General features: G+C 32.6%; 1 protein-coding gene across 1 annotated transcript; it reads right to left on the reverse strand.

The window, feature by feature from the left end:
* Window positions 1–102: 102 nt before the first annotated feature.
* On the reverse strand, window positions 103–15,152 carry LOC143262570 (uncharacterized). The gene is made up of 3 exons (XM_076528205.1): window positions 15,057–15,152; window positions 13,257–13,949; window positions 103–166 (listed from the first exon to the last, which is right to left on the reverse strand). Exons 1-3 carry the CDS (start codon window positions 15,062–15,064, stop codon window positions 103–105), a joined length of 765 nt encoding a protein of 254 aa, XP_076384320.1. The 5' UTR covers window positions 15,065–15,152.
* Window positions 15,153–19,349: the final 4,197 nt, after the last annotated feature.

Genomic DNA, 19,349 nt, shown 5'->3' on the forward strand with positions numbered 1-19,349 from the left:
ATTACAACGTCATGAAAATTACTGGCTACCACATAAACGTACCCGCATAAAAATAGAGTCTACGACCTCCTCGGAAACTACGTAAACCCTCGCACCCTAAATTCACCCTTCTAGTAACTGATGCCTTAAACATACCGCACTCAACCCTTGCACGCATATTGGGAAGCTAATTTACGACACATTTAGTCAATTAATTTTTCTAAGAACGAAGAAATATCTTGGAATAGTTTAGACCGTAGTCTTTCTACCCCTAATTCACCCTTTCGGCAATCAACATTTGAAGCTTCAACCCTCAATCCCCCGATTTATATTAAAAGGGAAGTACAACATGAACTTACATAATAAAGATATGTAAGTATCTGCGAGCTTCCGAAAATTATGTGAATTTTCCACCCCAAAATTCGTCCCTACTGTAAATTAGATGTACAACACCGCCCCGCAACCAGCTGATTTACATTAAAAAGAGGAGAACCCAGCCGAAATTTACATGACATAAATAATATTAGTATCAACAAACTTTCCAAAATAATACAAACTGCCAACTTTGCACCCCAAACTCACCCCTTTGGGTAACTTGTGTACAAGAGGGGAACCTCGAACCCTTGCTTACAGAATACGTGTAGACAAGAAAATATTATCAGAGCGCAGGGAGTGTCTTAGAATAATCTTAACTGTCAATTTTGCACCTCAAAATCACCCTTTCAATAGTTGATATCTTTATCATCAAGCCTCGGCGCCCTGATTCAGAAAATAAAGGAAAGCTAACTTAAATTTATTTAACGTATTTAATAGAAATGTATTAGCAAACCTGGTCTAAGTCGATTTTATAAAAATACGTCGGCATGCAGAAATATTCCGGAATGATTGTAAATGTTCACTTTGCCCACGATCAATCGGTCATTAACCCTCGACCATTCCATTCACATCGAAAAGGGAAGCCGGACCTTTATTGACTGAAATCAGCATTCGTGAATATTTCACAGTAATTTAAAATACTCACCTTACACCCCAAATTTACTTCAGCAGTAACTAATACACGTCAGTCATTAACCCTGGACCTTTAAATTTATAAGGAAATGGAGTTCTAGCTTAAATCTATTGACAAAAATAAATCAATACTCATCAATATTTCGAAATTATTTTAAATATTAACTATGCACTCCGAATTCACCCCTTCAGTAATTATCACCTTGGTCAACAACCCTTAATTTACATTAGAAAGAAAATCTAGCCAAAATCTATTTATTGAATACATAGGAGCATGTAGACATAAGCAGAAGTGTAACTTAATATTTAAATTAAAATTAAAAAAATTAAAATTTTGAGATTTAAATAATTGAAACTTTGTAATACAAATTCAATTCTTTAGTAATTGATATATTGGAACTCAAGTTCCAACCCTTTAATTTACATTATCCTAAATTTATTCACTAAGTATACATATGTATATCAGCGCAAATAGTATTCTAAATCTTTTCGTCCCTCTCTAAAACCCAAATGAAAAATAACATTTTATTTGCATAATAAATATTTTTTTTATCATTTGCAATAATAAATAAATAATTTGTCGAATTATTTGAATGATTTTTTAATGAAATAAAAAATTTTATTATTACTAGCAATATAAAATATCAATTCAATTTGCAATCTTTTTTTTTCACTACACCCCGAACCCTCCATTTCATACGCCATCCACCAAGCTCCATAAAAACCCGTCCACCTAACCTAAACCTTCGACCCTAAAATCCGCAAGAAAAAAAATCGTGACCACTTCCGTCTGCGAGAAATCTTTGCTATCGATGGGCGAACGACTTTTCCAACGGAATTTTTCGGGGACCGAGCGATCTCAGCGACTCTGCGAGATATCTGGAAGCGGCTTACGCAAAAGATCGGCATCGTTCGTTGCCCGGAGCACGAAGGCCAGGAAAATATTTTTCTGGCGTCGATTTTCACGGTCGGGGCACGATCCTCCAATTCATTTCACTGGGTTAGGTCGCGGAGGCTTGAGACTGCATTCTTCCAGTTCACCCACCTCCCCATTTTTTCGTCGACGAAATAAGGGACCCGATAGGAGCCGCGCCAGAAATGGCGGTTAGAGTGTGCGATGGGATCGGCGAGAGTGTGGAGGGGAGAATTTTTGTATTCCGACGTTTGCACGTTCCTTCGACAGATGACACCCGACGCCACACGTCGCACTTTTCGCTCAAAGAGTTGGCCACAATCCACAACTTCGTGCGACTTTTATGAAAATCGGTGTTTTCATGTTTTCGAGGTTTCCTGAATTTGAATGCGCTGTCGATACGAAATGCGACACCAGACGCTATCGACGTACACAAGCATTGTTTCGAACTTATTTTCGTAGATGTTAATTTTAGTTGAACATTTTATTTTGAACACTTCATTTTAAACATATTGGTTGTGAATACTTTATTTTACACATTTTAGTTGAACATTTTATTTTAAGCATGTTTATCGAACAGTTTGTTTGAACATTTTATTCTAAACATTTTAGTTGTACATTTTACTTTATATATTTTCATTGACCAAGTACTTATTTTTTGTGGATGTCAATATTTTTCTATTTTAGCTACAATATTTGCCTACGATTTTTTACTACAATTATATGATTGGAATATAAAATTTCATACGACGATCTTCGTGTTAAGTAATTTTTGTATTTAATTGTGATAAAAATGTTTACTTAACCAATTTTTTTTAAATAATATTATAGGTCACGTAGTACAAATATATTGTCTAAAGTAGTAATAAAGAATATTATCAGTTATGAACAATATGATTATAGACAATGTAATAAGAAAAACATAATCAATTATAAATATTGTTTAAATTATTGTTACATATGTATTGTTAACTAGGGATATGTCTTTTTCTATCGCTCCATTGTGTAGTTTTCGTATGTACAACAGATCCGACGTCCATTTTTTCGGTTTTTTTTCGTAATCCGCTTGATATTTGTATCTGAAAAAAAGATACTACTCCTGAGGACTACTCCTGTTTCCAGCACACTTTTATACAACACTCTGTATATTGTTACCGATATTCTTGTAGAGCATCGAAAGACAAATGCAACGAGTATAATGAATATATACAGTGACTCGCATTAATATTCGGACACGATATTGATACAAGAACAATTGCTCCTTTTTATTGTTTATGATAGTATTATTCAATCAATTGTTTTCTCATACAAAGTAAGTAGAAACATAAATTTTGTTTATTTATTGCACATGTTCTTTTGTATAATAAGCGATGAACAAGATTGTGAGGAAATTTAACGTCACAAAAATATTCGGACAGTGAATGAATTACATTAATTTTATATAAAATGAAAATCTTTTTAATCACGTTATCATAATATTAATATTTTGTCGGTTGACCCTTTTGTTTTATTACTTCATGTAATCGCTTGGGCATGTTACAGATGACTTTATTTAAATAATCCGACGAAATTCGTTTCCATTCGTCTAACAAACGTTGTTTTATCTTTGTTGTTGTCTTTGTAAGTATTGTACGAATTTTGTGGTCCAGTTGATCCCATAAATTTTTAATTGGATTTAAATCAGGCGATTGAGGAGAAGGATGCAGTACTTTTGGACAATTGTTTAACAAATATTCCTGTACAATTCTGACCTTGTGTTTAGGATCACTGTCCTAATAAAACTTAAAACTGTACGTACACCCATATTTATAACACTTGTAATTAAATTTTCTTTAAAAAATGTCCAAATATTTCATTTTATCCATAATACCATCGATAAAAACTAGTTCACCTATACCTACGGACTGTCCGATTATTTTTGTGACGTTAAATTTCGTCACTATCTTGTTTATCGCTTATTATACAAAAGGACATGTGCAATAAATAAACAAAATTTATGTTTCTACTTACTTTAAGGAGTGCTTTATTATATGAGAAAACAATTGATTCAATAATATTGTTGCGAATTACTGCATTTCTTTCGCGTCGCGGCATTTTATTTACAATAAAGTACATAAACTATAATACAACTCAATTCAATTATGTTTGAGATCTTTGGACCGCTCGACGGTCCGATCCCGACTCTTCGATTGTCCGTTGATAACACACCTCCGTGGCAACCCCTCTCTTCTATTATTCTTTAAGGAGGTGTTCACAACAGGGCTGTTTCACATTACAGCCACTTGATTTGGACAAGTCGCCGTAACAATATTATCATAAACATTAAAAAAGAGATATAATTCTTGTAACAATATCGTGTCCGAAACATTAAGTAATCAACTTTCAAACGCAAACATATCGAGGTTAAACAATCGAAAGTATTCAATCATTATACTTGTTGGATTCGTTTCTTCGCCCTTCATCAAAACACGTACGATTCTATTTAAAATTAAACGAAAATAATTTATCAAAAATATTTAAGTTCCTCTGCTTTCAGACGCTACTATCTCAGGATTAAATGACCACAATACTACTCGTCTTATCATGCTCTTGTTACGAGCCGAGGGCCAGGCAGTTTGGGTGGCCGGAGGTTGCATGTAATTGGAATTTTTGGATGAGGTGCGTAGACCAGCCGATGTTTATTTCGACACGGGTAGCTACCTTTAAAATTAGGATAAGGTGTTTGGAGAAATTGATATTAGGGTTAGAAAAGAAATAAAGATATACCTCGAGCGGTTAAGATATATCTTGGTGGGTTATACCAACTACTGGTTTGAAACAGGAGGTGGAAATGATTAAACTTGAAACCAAAGAAAACTGGTAAAAACTAAATTATTACGCGTTGGGTTTTACAACTGTAAGTAAGTTTTCGCGGAAGAAGAATTGAAACTCGATGTTACTAATGTTTCCGCGTCGACGAATGACTCGAAACTAGCCCAATTCCCGGTCGCGTTTGGGCCCTTTATATAGTCAGTTTTTCTGTGGAAAAATGGTAGTGGGGATGATCCTATGTGGTCCGACTCCAGAAATGTTCGTCGTCGTACTCTCTCGGAGGTACTCGACTCGCGATATACAAATGAATCCCCGGCTGGCTGGCGCCAGCCTGGCGTATGCCTTCAGGAGGGAATATAAAAAATTCGTGGGAAGATTCTCCGTACGTTACACTCTAAAAGGCTCTTGAAAGCAAGCTACGAAATTCTTTTATTTCCGAATACCATAATCTGCGAAGCTTCAGAAAATCGGGTCTGCTTTATTCTACGTCCACCGAGATGGATATCCGGCGATCGTAATCCGCCGTTCGCAGAAGTCAGGAGACCAGAAACATAAAAACAACCGTGTCGCTGAAATTTCGCAACTCCATGTATCGGATTAACCGTCGGAAGACGGTTTCGATGGTCGCGGGCAACGTCTTACGACCGTTAGTCTATACGTACTCCGAATATCGCTTTCCGGCAAATTTTTTTTTTTGGGGGGGGGGGGATAGTACTGCTATGCTCCATAAGGTACGGAAGAAAGCGGTGGAGGGGGACGGAACTAAAGGAAACCAGAAATCCTGCTGGATGATTGGCTTCTATCTTCAGTACGATCGGGTCGCGCCGTTTATTTACAACACAGAGGCAACCTTTAGCGAACACCAACGACGACCCCCCACCCCACCCCGATCCAGCACCTAAAGGTGTCGGTGATGCAGCCACGTAGTGTTTGCACTCGTGGTTGGAGTGGCGAAAGCGACGATTCGTTACCGGGAAACACGCGAGTGTCGATCGAGTTTTCCTTCTTCGGTTTCGGCGGCGCTGTTGGTGCGGCGAGTTTATTGGAAATTTGTGGCGACGGCGGGGAATATCAATTTTGGTGGGACGTGACTGGGAACAGGTTTTTGGCAGCGTTAAAAGGAACGCATTGAAATTGCGTATCGCTTCTAACGGTTAAGATTCGAATTAAAAAATGCGATCAATTAGGAAGAATATTATTTTTGGTTTATGGACCGTCGAGGTCATTTCAACCCGTGGCGTTTGGATCATTGCTTAACACGTTCGCCCGCAGCATAAAGAACGTCATATTAATGTTCTGAATATAATTATTTAAAATTATAGCACATAGCATGATATTTAGAGAATTGATGCCTTCACTTTGGCGGCATTTTCATCATGTCGCGTAAGATGATACAATGTATTTAATGCAATAAATACAATAAATATAACTATGCTGATAGCGAACGTAATATAATTTAATTACTCAGCTTTTGGCAATTATGTAAAATACTAGAAATAGTATTTAATGTATTACATTATATTATATATAATGTACAGTTTTTAGTATGATATACAGTATAAATGTATTTAATTATACTATATAATACACGATATAATAATTTAGTATAATATACAGTATAATGTATATATATATATATATACCATATATATATATATATACCATATATATATTATACTGTATATTATACTAAATTATTATATTGTATATTATATAGTATAATTATATATATATATATATATATATATATATATATATATATATATATACATAATTATAATTATATATTATAAAATATAAAAAATGTTAATTTAATAATATTTTATTAATTATATATATATATATATTTATATATAAAATATATATAATTAATAATATTATCAAATTTACATTTTTTATATTTTTTTATTGCTGCAGCATTTAATACATTATTACCGTATTAAATTATGCATTAACCTAATAAGAATGGTTTAGTACGATTACATTGTGTATAATGTTATTGATCCTGGAATTCCTAATAAATTAAACATTATTTAAAATCATGGAAATTTGAGTTCCTCGTTGTATTATTCAAATATTTTAATGATGCAACAATCTAGTTATCGTTATTTATGCGATAGTAATTATTGATATCTAAATTCCTCATAAATGTGATATCAATAAATAATCATTGTACGTCATATAACAAACATTGTTAAAAAGAACAATATGAGACAATTTTAAACAATATCATATGAAAATATAACATTGAGCATCATATATCCCATAAATTTAATATAAAATTCGTATCGATGTTATTATAATTCCGTTCAATATTATTGGAGCTTTAATACCTGAACAAAAAATATTATTTAATAGCATGAGAGTTGAAGTTCTGTACAAAAAATATTATTAAATTATTATTATATATGTTATTATATATATTAAAATATTATATTCTCGAACTTAAAATTCATATTATCCTAACATTAATTAGTGTCGTTAAAATTCAAATTGCTGTTAAATTGACATAAACTAATATGATGAGAGGTATTATTGTTTCCTGTTGTCGAAATATAAATTTCTTATAAGCTAATATTGATTTCGTGAGAGACTGGATGTGGTTTGTGGTGAGTGGACGGTGACAAGGTGACTATGTACATATAATATTATACGATATTGGCTGTAATGTAATTAGAACTCGCCATTTGTGATTGTGATTGGAGTATGATGAATATTGTAATGCGACTGTAATTACATGCTATTAGGAGAAGATGATTGATTAAAACCATCAACCCAATTATATGTATATTAAATATAGAAAATAGTATAATACACACACAATAATTTTTTTTTTGTTAAGTTACACAATTTTGCTTCGTGTAATGTTTAAAAGTGTAAAATGATGATAACGATAATTTTATCATTTATAATATTGTTTGTTATATTCCCCGCCTATTTTATATCTTCTACACTTTCTAAAATTTTTGGTATTTCTATATTTGATCATTGGTAATTAGTTATTAATTTTATTTGTCATTTATATTAGTACTACCACGATTTACAGCGGGTATTTTTTATAGTTTTCCCCCAGTTTACATATCTTACAATTTTTAAATTTCTAGTACTTGTATATTTGACTATTGCATTTTCTGTAGACTCTATATTTTTCGTAATCACAACTTACACCGGTCTTTTTTTATAGTTTTCCCCTATTTTGCATCTTTCATAATTTTTAAATTTTTAGTTCTTGTGTATTTGACTATTCCATTTACGTAGTTTCTATATTTTAGTGTTTCTATATTCGCCAGTTGCATTTTAGTGGTTTCTATGGCTTTAGTATTTCTATATTTGATTATTACATTCGTGCAGTTTTTATATTTTTAATATTTCTTTATTTATTATGTATACTCTATTTATATTGTTTATACATATAGCCAAATATAAAAATACTAAAATGTAGAAGCTACATGAATTCAAAAATTCAGTAAATTTTATATTTGTTGTATATTAATAATCTATATTATAATATAATAATATAATAAATATAATATATATAGTAATATATAATAAATAGTATCCATATTTGAATATATCTACATTTGATTACTGAATTTATATAGTTTCTACATTTTACTATCTTTTTATTTGATTATTGTATTTCGTCAAGTTTCTAATATTTCTATCATTTTCTTCTTAATTGTATTTTGCATGTATCGGAATTCTGCCATGTATTACAACGATTCTTACAATCATTGAGCTTCTGCTGTGATTTTTTAATGTATAGTATTTCTACAGTCGACGACATTTATCATTTGATGGATCGTGCGAAATCATTCGGCTCGAATTCACATTTAACTAAACTCGAATAGCGGAATTATGTTTGATGCGAGATTTTCGCGGAAAATTTTGCGAAACTCTCAACGGTATTGATCGACGAGAAAGAGAATGATCGACTTTCGAGTTCACGTCGTATTTGTTGCATAGGGGATTATGGATTTGATGGATTGATAATGAGCCAGCTATCAGCGCAAGGATTATTTCGTACTGGTTTCGTGAATGTTTGATAAGCTTCGATTAGGCCACTGATTTTACATGTCTATATAAAATATACATTTGTTGTTGTAATAATCTCTGTGCAATTCGTCAGGAGAAATTCATTATCGAACGTATTCTCCTTTTAATAATTGGGAACCATTTTAATGAAATTTGTTCATAATAATTATTATTATTATTATTATTTCCTCTGCAGTTCGATGAAAATTAACGAGAGAAAATCACCTTCTATAAACAAATACAACCGCGTATTATTCTTACGATTATTTCAACATTCATTTAAATTGAATTTATGTGTAATGATAATTAAATATTACATTGGTTGAAGTTACGTGAAAATCAAGAACAGAAAACATTTTCCATAAATAAATATATTTATTTTAATTATAATATTTATTTTAGTTACGAACTTATATGAAATAATTATTAAAACCTATTTTCAAAGAAGTTTCATGAAGATCGTGGAGAATAAAATCATTAGTAATAAATGGATATGTACACGTACATTTTTGTTAAAGATTGTCTCCATGTTTATTTAATTTTCAAATCATTCATAATTGATAATTATTTCATTGGTAATTAAGTAGAAATCTTCAGAATTAAAGTTTTCTTGTACATATATACATAAATATAAAGTTAAAAAAATTGTGTCTAAAAATATAGCAGTAATTTTCTTTCGAAAAGAAAACTTTCGAAATCATAATTAATATTGCTTGGTCATCTCTCGGTTCGCTAATGTGCTTCAATAATCAAACACAGCTATAATTCCGAAGAGTTCCATGCCATAATTATCACGTTCGAAAATTCAATTATTGTATAATATGAGAATCAATTCTATTTAGTATTTCACGAAACCGAAATATGGATGTATATAAATTCCATAATAGATATACAAGGAAATTCATTTATTTAATAACGAGAAAGCTACGTATTTAGTGTATCACGAATGAAAACAATAATTGAAACAATTTTTAATTAGTTATATAATATTTTCGGGATTATTTTTATTAAAATTGTATAATTGATATAACTGCGGAATCGAATGATGCGAGAGAAGTGAAAATCAATGTATTCAATGATCGGCTGATGATTGAGAAGTGAGAGGCGATTGAGATTGTTATTTACATATGTCGAGAATATAGTGCGTGAAATTAGCGTAAATATTCGCGTGTATATTTTAATTTTTTGTACAATCAATTGACAATATAAATTGATGAAATTTGATTATCAACAGTATACAACAACTCTGAAAATTCTTCGACATTTTGCTTTTATTGAAATTCCTTAATAACATATCATTTAATATCATCGAAATTCAAATTGCTGTAAATTTTCGCATTAGCATTGCTGAAATTAAAATTCGTATTAATCTAACATTAACTGGTGTCGTTCAAATTGTAATTGCTATAAAATTAACATAAGCTATGTGGTCTGGCTAGAACTTACTATTGTTATAATTTATATTATTTACCATTATAAATTGATAAAATATGATTATCAACAATGTTGAACAATATAAAATTCTTATGATATTTCAATTTTTATTTTAAATTTCGTTCGAAGAATCGCTGTTCCTGTCAACAACCAAACTTCGTCTGAGGAATAATTACCCTTCCACAAAATTCAACTATTCCGATCCCTTCATTATAAAGTTTTTAATATTCGTATAGCCTCGGGCTATTTATAAATTCCTCGGAGAAAAAATTTTACAGATTCTCCGACGTAATTAACCCCTTGAAATACGATTTCTTTCATTGTCATGTTGATTAGCATACTCTGTCGTTAATAAATTCTACACGAGACAGAAAATTTATATTTGTTACATTATATGACTGCATTGTTTTAAATGACAACATATTCAATTTTTATTGTAACATATTTTTGAACATTTAGTACATATCGAATATATATCATTCGAGCAAGGAGGGGATAGTTTTACCCTTAAAAATATAAACGAAGGAAAGAAATTCAATTTTTTAATATCTTTAAATTTTTATCTTAAATTTTTTTAATATCTGGTGCAATTTTAAAAATATGGAAGTTCTATCTCAAAGAAAATAAAAAGGGGTGCAAAATCTAATTTTCGCTGGAAGTAATTTCTTAATATCCAATAAAATTGTAGAAATAATTATGCAGAGAGGGAAACATCTACAAGATACCACATTCATTCAGGGGGTAGTTTCGTACTACGAAAAATAAAAAGGGATGAAACATTTAATTTTCACTGCAAATATTTTATTAATATACGGTAAAATTTTAGAAATAAACATGGAGATAGGTAATATCTAGACATCGTTATTAAGGCGGTAGTTTCACCCTGAAGAAAGTAAGGAAGGCATGAAAAATTTAATTTATGTTATAAACAGCTTTTTAATGTCATGAGAATTTTGATAACATATACAAAAATAGGGTAACATCTACATATCGCAATTAAAAAGGGGCTGTTCCGCTCTAAAAGAAAATAGGTAAAGGGGATAAAAAGTTCAAATTTTATTATACGCATTATTTTAATACCTGATAAATTTGCAAAATATACAAGAAAATGGGATAACATCAGGATGTCGTTGTTAAAGGGGCAGTTTCACCGTGCAGAAAATAAAAAGGGGATGAAAATTTTTTGTTCAGGAGCAATTAAAATTATGAAATAAAATTGTCCGACATTCATAATTTCGACATAAAAATCATCGAAAAATCGTAAATTATCCGTCGCGACGCGTGCTCACGAGCCAGAATCAGCGTAATCGTTTAACTCCTGCGAAATTTGCCCTAATCGCGATCATCTGAAGCTGTAGTGACTCCGTGTCATTGTTACAAGTGCGCCAACGATATTTCACCAAATTCTGATTCGCTGGATCAACCGAAACTTGCTGGACCAATTGAATTTCGGCGGCCGGGGGTGGCCAGCCGCCTTCGTAAAGGTCGCGCGAACATGATAATCACATTTCCGACTCAGCGCGAATATTTTTGGCTCTACGCACGGCCGGCACTACACCATAAATCGCACGAAACGAAAAATGGTTCGATGGAACTCGAGCGATAAGCGAAAATGAAACTTTGTTGGTCATTTTTCAAATTCGCGTGCTTCTGATAAGTTCGAAACGTTTCTCCGGCGTATGAAATCACCGTGATTCTGTGGAACGAAGTATTCCCTTTCCAACGAATCCAAGAACATTGATCTGCGATACTTTGTTGCAAATTTATAGCAGTTTTGAAAAAAAGTATACAAGATTAATGTGATTTCTGAGGTCGTGGAATTCTAGGCGAACATTTTTCGAAATTCAGAATACCATAACTTCGTTAAAAAATATCGTAGGGTGGTGTTTTTCTACTCATTTTAGAAGTCCAATTTCCCAGTTTCGTAGCATCTTAATTCTCCTGTTTTATAAATTTTATTTCGTTAATACCCTGCACTGTAAATAAAAATGGTTCCGTCCTGTCGATTTCTCATATTCGCATAGATCTGAGTGGTTCAAAAAATTGTTTGGCAAACGCAATCACAATTATTTTAACGAACGAAGTCTCCCCTTTCGAATGAGCCCGAAAGTATTGATCTATGATTTTTGTTTGCCATCGTATAGCACCTTGGATTCTCTTCCGAATGAAATTCTGAAATTCAAAATACCGTAACTTTGTTAACAAAAAAAACTGTAGAATGGTGTTCTTAGATACATTTCAAAGGGTGAAATCTTCGCTTTCGCGCCGTTTGGATTATTTAGTATTAGTGCCCGATCGCGAGTGCCTGATCTCCGTTCCTTCATGAAGTGGCTGAAACGACGAGAAACCTGGCAGAAAAGTATAAATTTCATTGTTTTGTTTCTACACTTTTCATTGATAAGTGTTACATCGACGAGATTGCATAGCGAATATATTTTAGCCAATTGGTGTTATTTCAATCATTTCGATGATAATTTTAATGACAATAATTTCAAGGATAATAATTTCAAAGATAATAATTTCGAGAATTATATTTCCAAAGACAACAATTTCGGAGACAACACTTTCTAGAATAACAATTACAAAGATAGTAATTTCTAGGATAACAATTTCAAAAATAATAATTTCTAGAATAATTTCTGGGATAATTTCGAAGGTAATAATTTCGAAGATAGTAATTTCGAAGATAATGATTTCGAAGATATCAATGTCGAAGATAACAATTTTGAAGATAACAATTTCGAAAATGATAATTTCAGAATTAATAATTTCAAAGATGATAATTTCGAAGATAATAATTGACAATTTCGGTCGAAATTATAGAAATCCTGTTAAATACAAGCAAATACTAAATAAAATATAATTTTCTTGACATTGCGATATCTTCTGAACCGTCGATTAGTTCTTTATTTTCTTGGCTACAACAGTGAAGTCACGATGCTCCTTCCCTATTCTCTTGCGGAACGATACGTCACTATAACGAAAGCCCCTGTAATTAATCCTTTCCAAGACCTTTAAGCGGCACCTCCTCGCGATGATCTGCGCGTAATTGGAAGTCATGATTGCAGTCACTAACTTCGGTATGCTCAGAAAATTATGGATCACGCTATTAATTCCAATGTCAGATATCGGTACTTTCACTTGCTGTCCATTATTCAGCGCATTGGCAACCTCCACGGACACGGACACTAAGCCCTCGCCAATTTTTCGCTGCTGCATCTCCGGCAGCGTAGCCAGGAACATCAACTCCATAATACAATCAATATTATAATATTTGAATAAATTTATCTTGCTGTGTATAGCAATCAGAAAATCTACGTAGCCCCTGGCCCGGTGATGTACGCAATTATCCTTGAATCTTTCAAGCCAACTCTTTTGGCAAGGTCGCCAGAGGACCGGGCGATGTCGACGAAACGGTGGGCGCCCACACGGACGTCGCGGGTTAGTTACAGGATCTCTCGGCATCGGATGATCTCTCAATATCTTAATTTTATTGAGAACAACACCAACAACTTCCCCAGTCTTGACGTCGACTGCAACAATGCTGACACCGTCTTTAGCAATTTCCACACAGAGCTCCTCGAGCGCTCTGACGCTACAAGGCGCCGATATCAGATTTACGGCTTTGCAGATGCTCTCGTTGGGGAAAAAGCTTTTCCTTATTACTTGTAATGCTCCCTCCAAAGTATCCTCCGTCAGAGACTCGAACTCGATTTCTCCACCTTCTATGGAGCCCCACTCAATGCAGGATTCAGTATTAGTTCTGGAACTGAACGAAAAGAAACAATTAATTAGTATGCACGTAATATTAAACGGTATATTAAACGACGGAAGCTTTAATCGAATCAAGTTTCCAGAAACGTTTGGAGATACAGTAATGTCTTCCTAACTGACGCTCGGATTACGCACAGAAATGGACAATCTGGGAAGAGGAGACACGATTACTCGAGCCTCGCGGCTCGTTTTTATAGTTATCGGTGAATCGACAACTTTGTAGACGACTCGTTTTTATAAGCGAATAGATTGGAAATATCTATACGCCAGGATTAAACACATTTTTCCGTTCCGAAAAACTTGCAATTTCTCGATCCATCCGTTTCGAATGGCACGATGTTTCAATGCGCATACTTCTAAATTCATAATTTCGAAATTATCTGGTTTCTGTAGTTTCTGATTTTTAAGATTCCAATTCCAATTCAAATCAAATTGACGGTTTTTAAATTCTCTGATTTATAAATTTACAATTTCGAAGTCAGCTGATTTCTATATGATCAAATTTTTAAGATTTCAATTTCTAAATTCTTTGATTTATAAATTCACGATTTTTCAGTTTTCTGACATTTTAATTGTTATCAACTGGTTTCTAAATGTTCTAGTTCTTACCGTTTCGATTTCTGAATTGTTTGATTTCTGCATTTACGCTTTTTAAGATTTCCGACTCTTAAATTTACAAATTTTTAAATCATCTGCTTCCCAAATTTTCTAAATCTTATCATTTTAATTTCTAAATTCTTTGATTTACAAATTCACGATTTTTAAGTTCTCCGATTTCTATATATATAAATGTACATTTTTTAAATTATCTAGTATTTAAATTTTCTAATTTTCAAGATTTCAATTTACAAATTTGAATAATCGTATCTCCTCTTCCCGACTTGTCCATCTTCGTGCACTATCCGAGCGTCAATTAGGGAGAATTCTCCGTATCCGGCCAAAATAGAGGTTGACTCATATCTCGATGAAAAATATATTTTATTTATAAATATTTAAATTCGTAAAAATAAATTGTCTTTCATATACCCGACACACGGAAAACATTAGTCAAAACAAGTGACTGAAGAATGTTCGCGGAAGAATATAGCAAAAATGTACGTACCATTCCATTTTAGTTCACTAAGAAATTCTCACTATACTTCACTGGGAAAATTAACTGAGAAAATTCGCCGAGGTCTTCGCACTGATCACTGCTGCACTGATCACAGAATGAGTGTTTCCGTTGACATCGGCAGGGTATTTATACTGTCCTTGCTGAAGGACAGAACGTCCTAATCAGCAAAGACGAACAATGACAAAAGGATACTACCCGAAAAAAAATGCGCCAGGTATGAAAACGTCTCCCGTGGAAAATCATTAGCCACCGCGGCCGGCTATCAGGTAAGCACGTGTACCTGCGATGACCGGTCGTGTCATACGGATTTTACAAGGATCGGTTCGTTCGGTTAAATTAAAAGAAAAAGAACAGCGGCGGATTAGGCCGAGCTAGTGGAAATGAGTCAATTGAAGGAACCATCGTAAACAGGCTCGCACCGAGCCTTGATGAAAATTATGATTTGCAAGGGAAAGCAGAACCTACGGGGACTAATTAGGGCCTGGTTATTTACAGTACCTTTGTTATTGGATATATTTACAGGGTGAAGTTATCGAAAACATGTTCCTACAAAAGTTGTTTAGCATGAAAGGGGGCATTCGATGGTATGAAGAATTTTCCTGCAGGTATAGTGATGCGGGAGATATCCAAGTGGAATTAATGTTTTCAAATGTCATCTTTGTATAGCGATGCCGAGAGATCTGTTACATACGAAAAATATAAGGATATGAAACAGTTATTACATTATGTAACGCCTGTGCATCATGACTATTTCAAAACACCGCCACATAAAGAGAGTAAATAAATAATAACAATATCTTATTTTAAGTTTAACAATATATAAATATATTTAACGTTCAAAATAAGAAACGAGACTCCTATTTTATTTATTGTAATTATTAATAAACAAAATTATATGGATTAATAGAAAATATATTTCGAATGATATTTAAAATTTCATAATTGAAATTAAATGATTATTACAATTGACTAATTATGAAAATGATGTAAGTCCATTTAAAGCCAGCAAACATGTATTACTTTGGTTAAATTACATATTGATAAATTAGTAGTATTTTATTTTTTTATACATAATATAACAGCTGTCTGTTGAAACGAACAACGTGATATTATTTCATGTAGTAAAATGATATAAATGCAATGCATATGCGACAAATGAACGCAAGTCGCTAGCTGAAATCTACACATGCATTCGACTGTGCACTAGCAAAAGTCCAGAAAAGCTGTTATTGAAATTAATTTCTCAATGCCATAAATAAAGTTTTTATTTTCAAATAAAACTTTTTTTAATAATCGCTCTATTTGTCATAGCGTGTCATAGCGTATTAGGGATTTCAATTTTGTATCGCGCCTCGGGCACCAGTACGCATTAATCCGCCAATGCTTGGGAGGGCTCTTTATTTCGCCCTTGCTGAAGAACAGAGAACTCGTATTCGTCAAGGACGAACAATGCCGGTGAAAAAGATGCCGGGCGTGAAAATGCCTCGCGAATACAACCCTTGGTCGCCGAGACCGGCCATCAGCTATATGTATACAGTGAGTCCCACTGACATTCGAACACTTCTCAAGGCGCAATTTTAACTTTTTTAAAATTAGAGTAGACGATTTGAATTTTTTTTTAGATCATAGAGGGACCTGTATAATAGACAATGTTACAATTTTGCTATTACATGCTTGGAATGACAAAACAAAGTAAAAGTCTCTCGTTGTTTAACTTTCTTATCTGAGGAAGCTATTTTTGATCACTTTTAGGCTAATTTTGCCGATTTTGCCGATTTTTCGAACTTCGAGATATTTAACTAGTGAATGTTTAATAAAATATTTATAAATAATTTCAATATATATCATTAGTTAATTATATTTATTAATAATGATAAAATCTATAAATTTCGAATACTTCTTTTGAAATATGAAGGTTAATTATTTAAAAATAAAAAAGGATGTTTATATTATGAAATCTAACGAAAATGTAAAAAATGCGTCTTGTTGATCTCGGTAAGTTATACGCATGCTGAAAATTTCATTGAAATCGTTTAACGCAATGGTAAGTTACAAACGTTAAAAGATTGTAAAAATTGCAAATTTCTCACACTTCTTGATAAAAAGTGCGATTTTTGCGATCATTAATTATTTACAGCTCGTACGAAGGTCAACCGATTTCAGTGAAATTTTTAGAATGTACATAACTTATCGTTATCTAAATAATAAATGTATAATTATAATTATTAATATTATACAAATAATAAATTAAATTTTTTAAAATAAAAAAAACACCATTTTCAAAATAAACCAATGAGAAACGATTAAGATTTCCGAATGATTCAATTTGTATTGCGCTTGTCCTCCCGATGATGAATTGTAGACAATATCGATCTATCCGTGCGAAGCAGTATTTTCGTGAAAACGTTACTCTCCCTTATACATTTTAGTATTTTACAGTATTATATATCGTCCGCATCTGTTCACCAAAAGTCGAGTCGCAGGCGAGTTTTCGTCGAGTCCCTCATTTCAAGAAATATATTTCGCTACCAATATTTTAGGGCATCGTTGGTCAGAATTAAAATTTTTCGTTGAAGATTGTCTCAATTTTTGTTTCATTATCTATTAATTAATAATTGATGATTATTTCATTGGAAATTCCATAGAAATCTTTAGAATACAAATTTTATTTTACATATAAATAAATATAAATTTGAAATGATTATGTCTAAAAATATAGCAGCAATTTTCTTTCAAAAAGAATGCTTTCGTTGCCTCGCGGCTCGTTTTTATAGTTGGTGGCAATCGTTAACTATAAAAACGAACCGCAAAGCTCGAATAATTGTATCTCCTCTTCCCAAATTGTCCATTTTTGTTTCTAAGGCTGAGCATCAATTAGGGAGAATTTACTGTACACATAACAATTCCATACTTGATATATAAGGAAATTCATTTATTTAATAATAAGAAAGATATGTATTTAATGTATCAAGAATGAAAAAAATAATTGAAATAATTTTTAATTATTTATTTAATATTTTCGGGGTTATTTTTATTAAAATTGTATAATTGGTATAACTGCGGAATCGAATGATGCGTGAGCAGTGAAAATCAATGTATTCGATGATCGGATGATGAATGAGAAGTGAGAGGCGATTGAAATTGTTATTTACATATATAGAATTTTGAGCGTGAAATTAGCGTAAATATTCGCGTGTATATTTTAATCTTTTGTATAATCAATTGACAATATAAATTTATGAAATTTGATTATCAACAGTATACAACAATTCTGAAATTTCTTCGACATTTTGTTTTTATTGAAAATTCCTTAATAACATATTATTTAATATCATCGAAATTGAAATTGCTGTCAATTTTCGCATTAGCATTGCTGAAATTAACATTCGTATTAATTACTATAAAATTAACACATAAGCTATGTAGTCCGGCTAGAATTTACTATTGTTATAATTTATAGTATTTACTATTATAAATCGATAAAATATGATTATCAACAATATTGAACAATTATAATTAACAACACCGAAAGTTTTTCGACGGCTCGATTTTTATTTCGAACATCATGAATTTCACTGGTAAATCGATATATGTATAGCTGTGTAAACAGAATTCGTGCACAATCTGAGCGTCAATTAGGGTGGATTTACTGCACCGTACGGTAAATTGCACGGGAGACCGAGCGGCCGGGCACGGTCATTAGCCAAGAAAACGTAGATTGTTGCGTACATTGTTTTCTTGTTCATTTACAAGAATGCGTACAGTCCGCGGACCTTCCAGCGGATTGGGCAGAGGAAACGTTCACCCCTTAAGGTACCGTTACGGCCATTCACGATCGAAGAGAATACAAATAAGAATTTCTTGGTTAATCTCCCCCACCATTATTCACCCGTAATCAATAGACTAGAATGCCGTGCTGATGATGGGCAGAACATTGTCCGATGGGGGAGGGGGCAAGCAGAAATTAAAATCAGAAATTCTAGCATACCCAAATACGTGACATGAACGGTCGGTTCTTAGGACCGGTTGTAAAATTATAAGGACTTTCAAGGGGCCAGACCCAGGATCTCGACTTTGATACTTTTACGACCGGTCCTCGAGTTTATGGCACGCATTATATTATTATATATATATTTAATGATAAAAGTTCTTTCTTTTTCACTTAAAAATCGATGTAAATATCGACATTAAGATGCGATCCTTTGCGATCATCGAGAACGAATCTTTAACCCAGGCACGGTTGTTCTAGTCGACGACTTTTCGAATTGTATTGTAAAAGTG

The sequence above is a fragment of the Megalopta genalis genome, unplaced genomic scaffold, assembly GCF_051020955.1.
Source record: "Megalopta genalis isolate 19385.01 unplaced genomic scaffold, iyMegGena1_principal scaffold0149, whole genome shotgun sequence".
Classification (NCBI taxonomy): Eukaryota; Metazoa; Arthropoda; class Insecta; order Hymenoptera; family Halictidae; genus Megalopta; species Megalopta genalis.

Excerpts from the sequence above, each read along its gene's own strand:
- LOC143262570 (XM_076528205.1), bottom strand. Across the intron at positions 167-13,256 it reads AATTTTCTGAGCATACCGAA|CTTCCCAATATGCGTGCAAG; the intron begins GTTAGTGACTGC and ends GTCGTAAATTAG.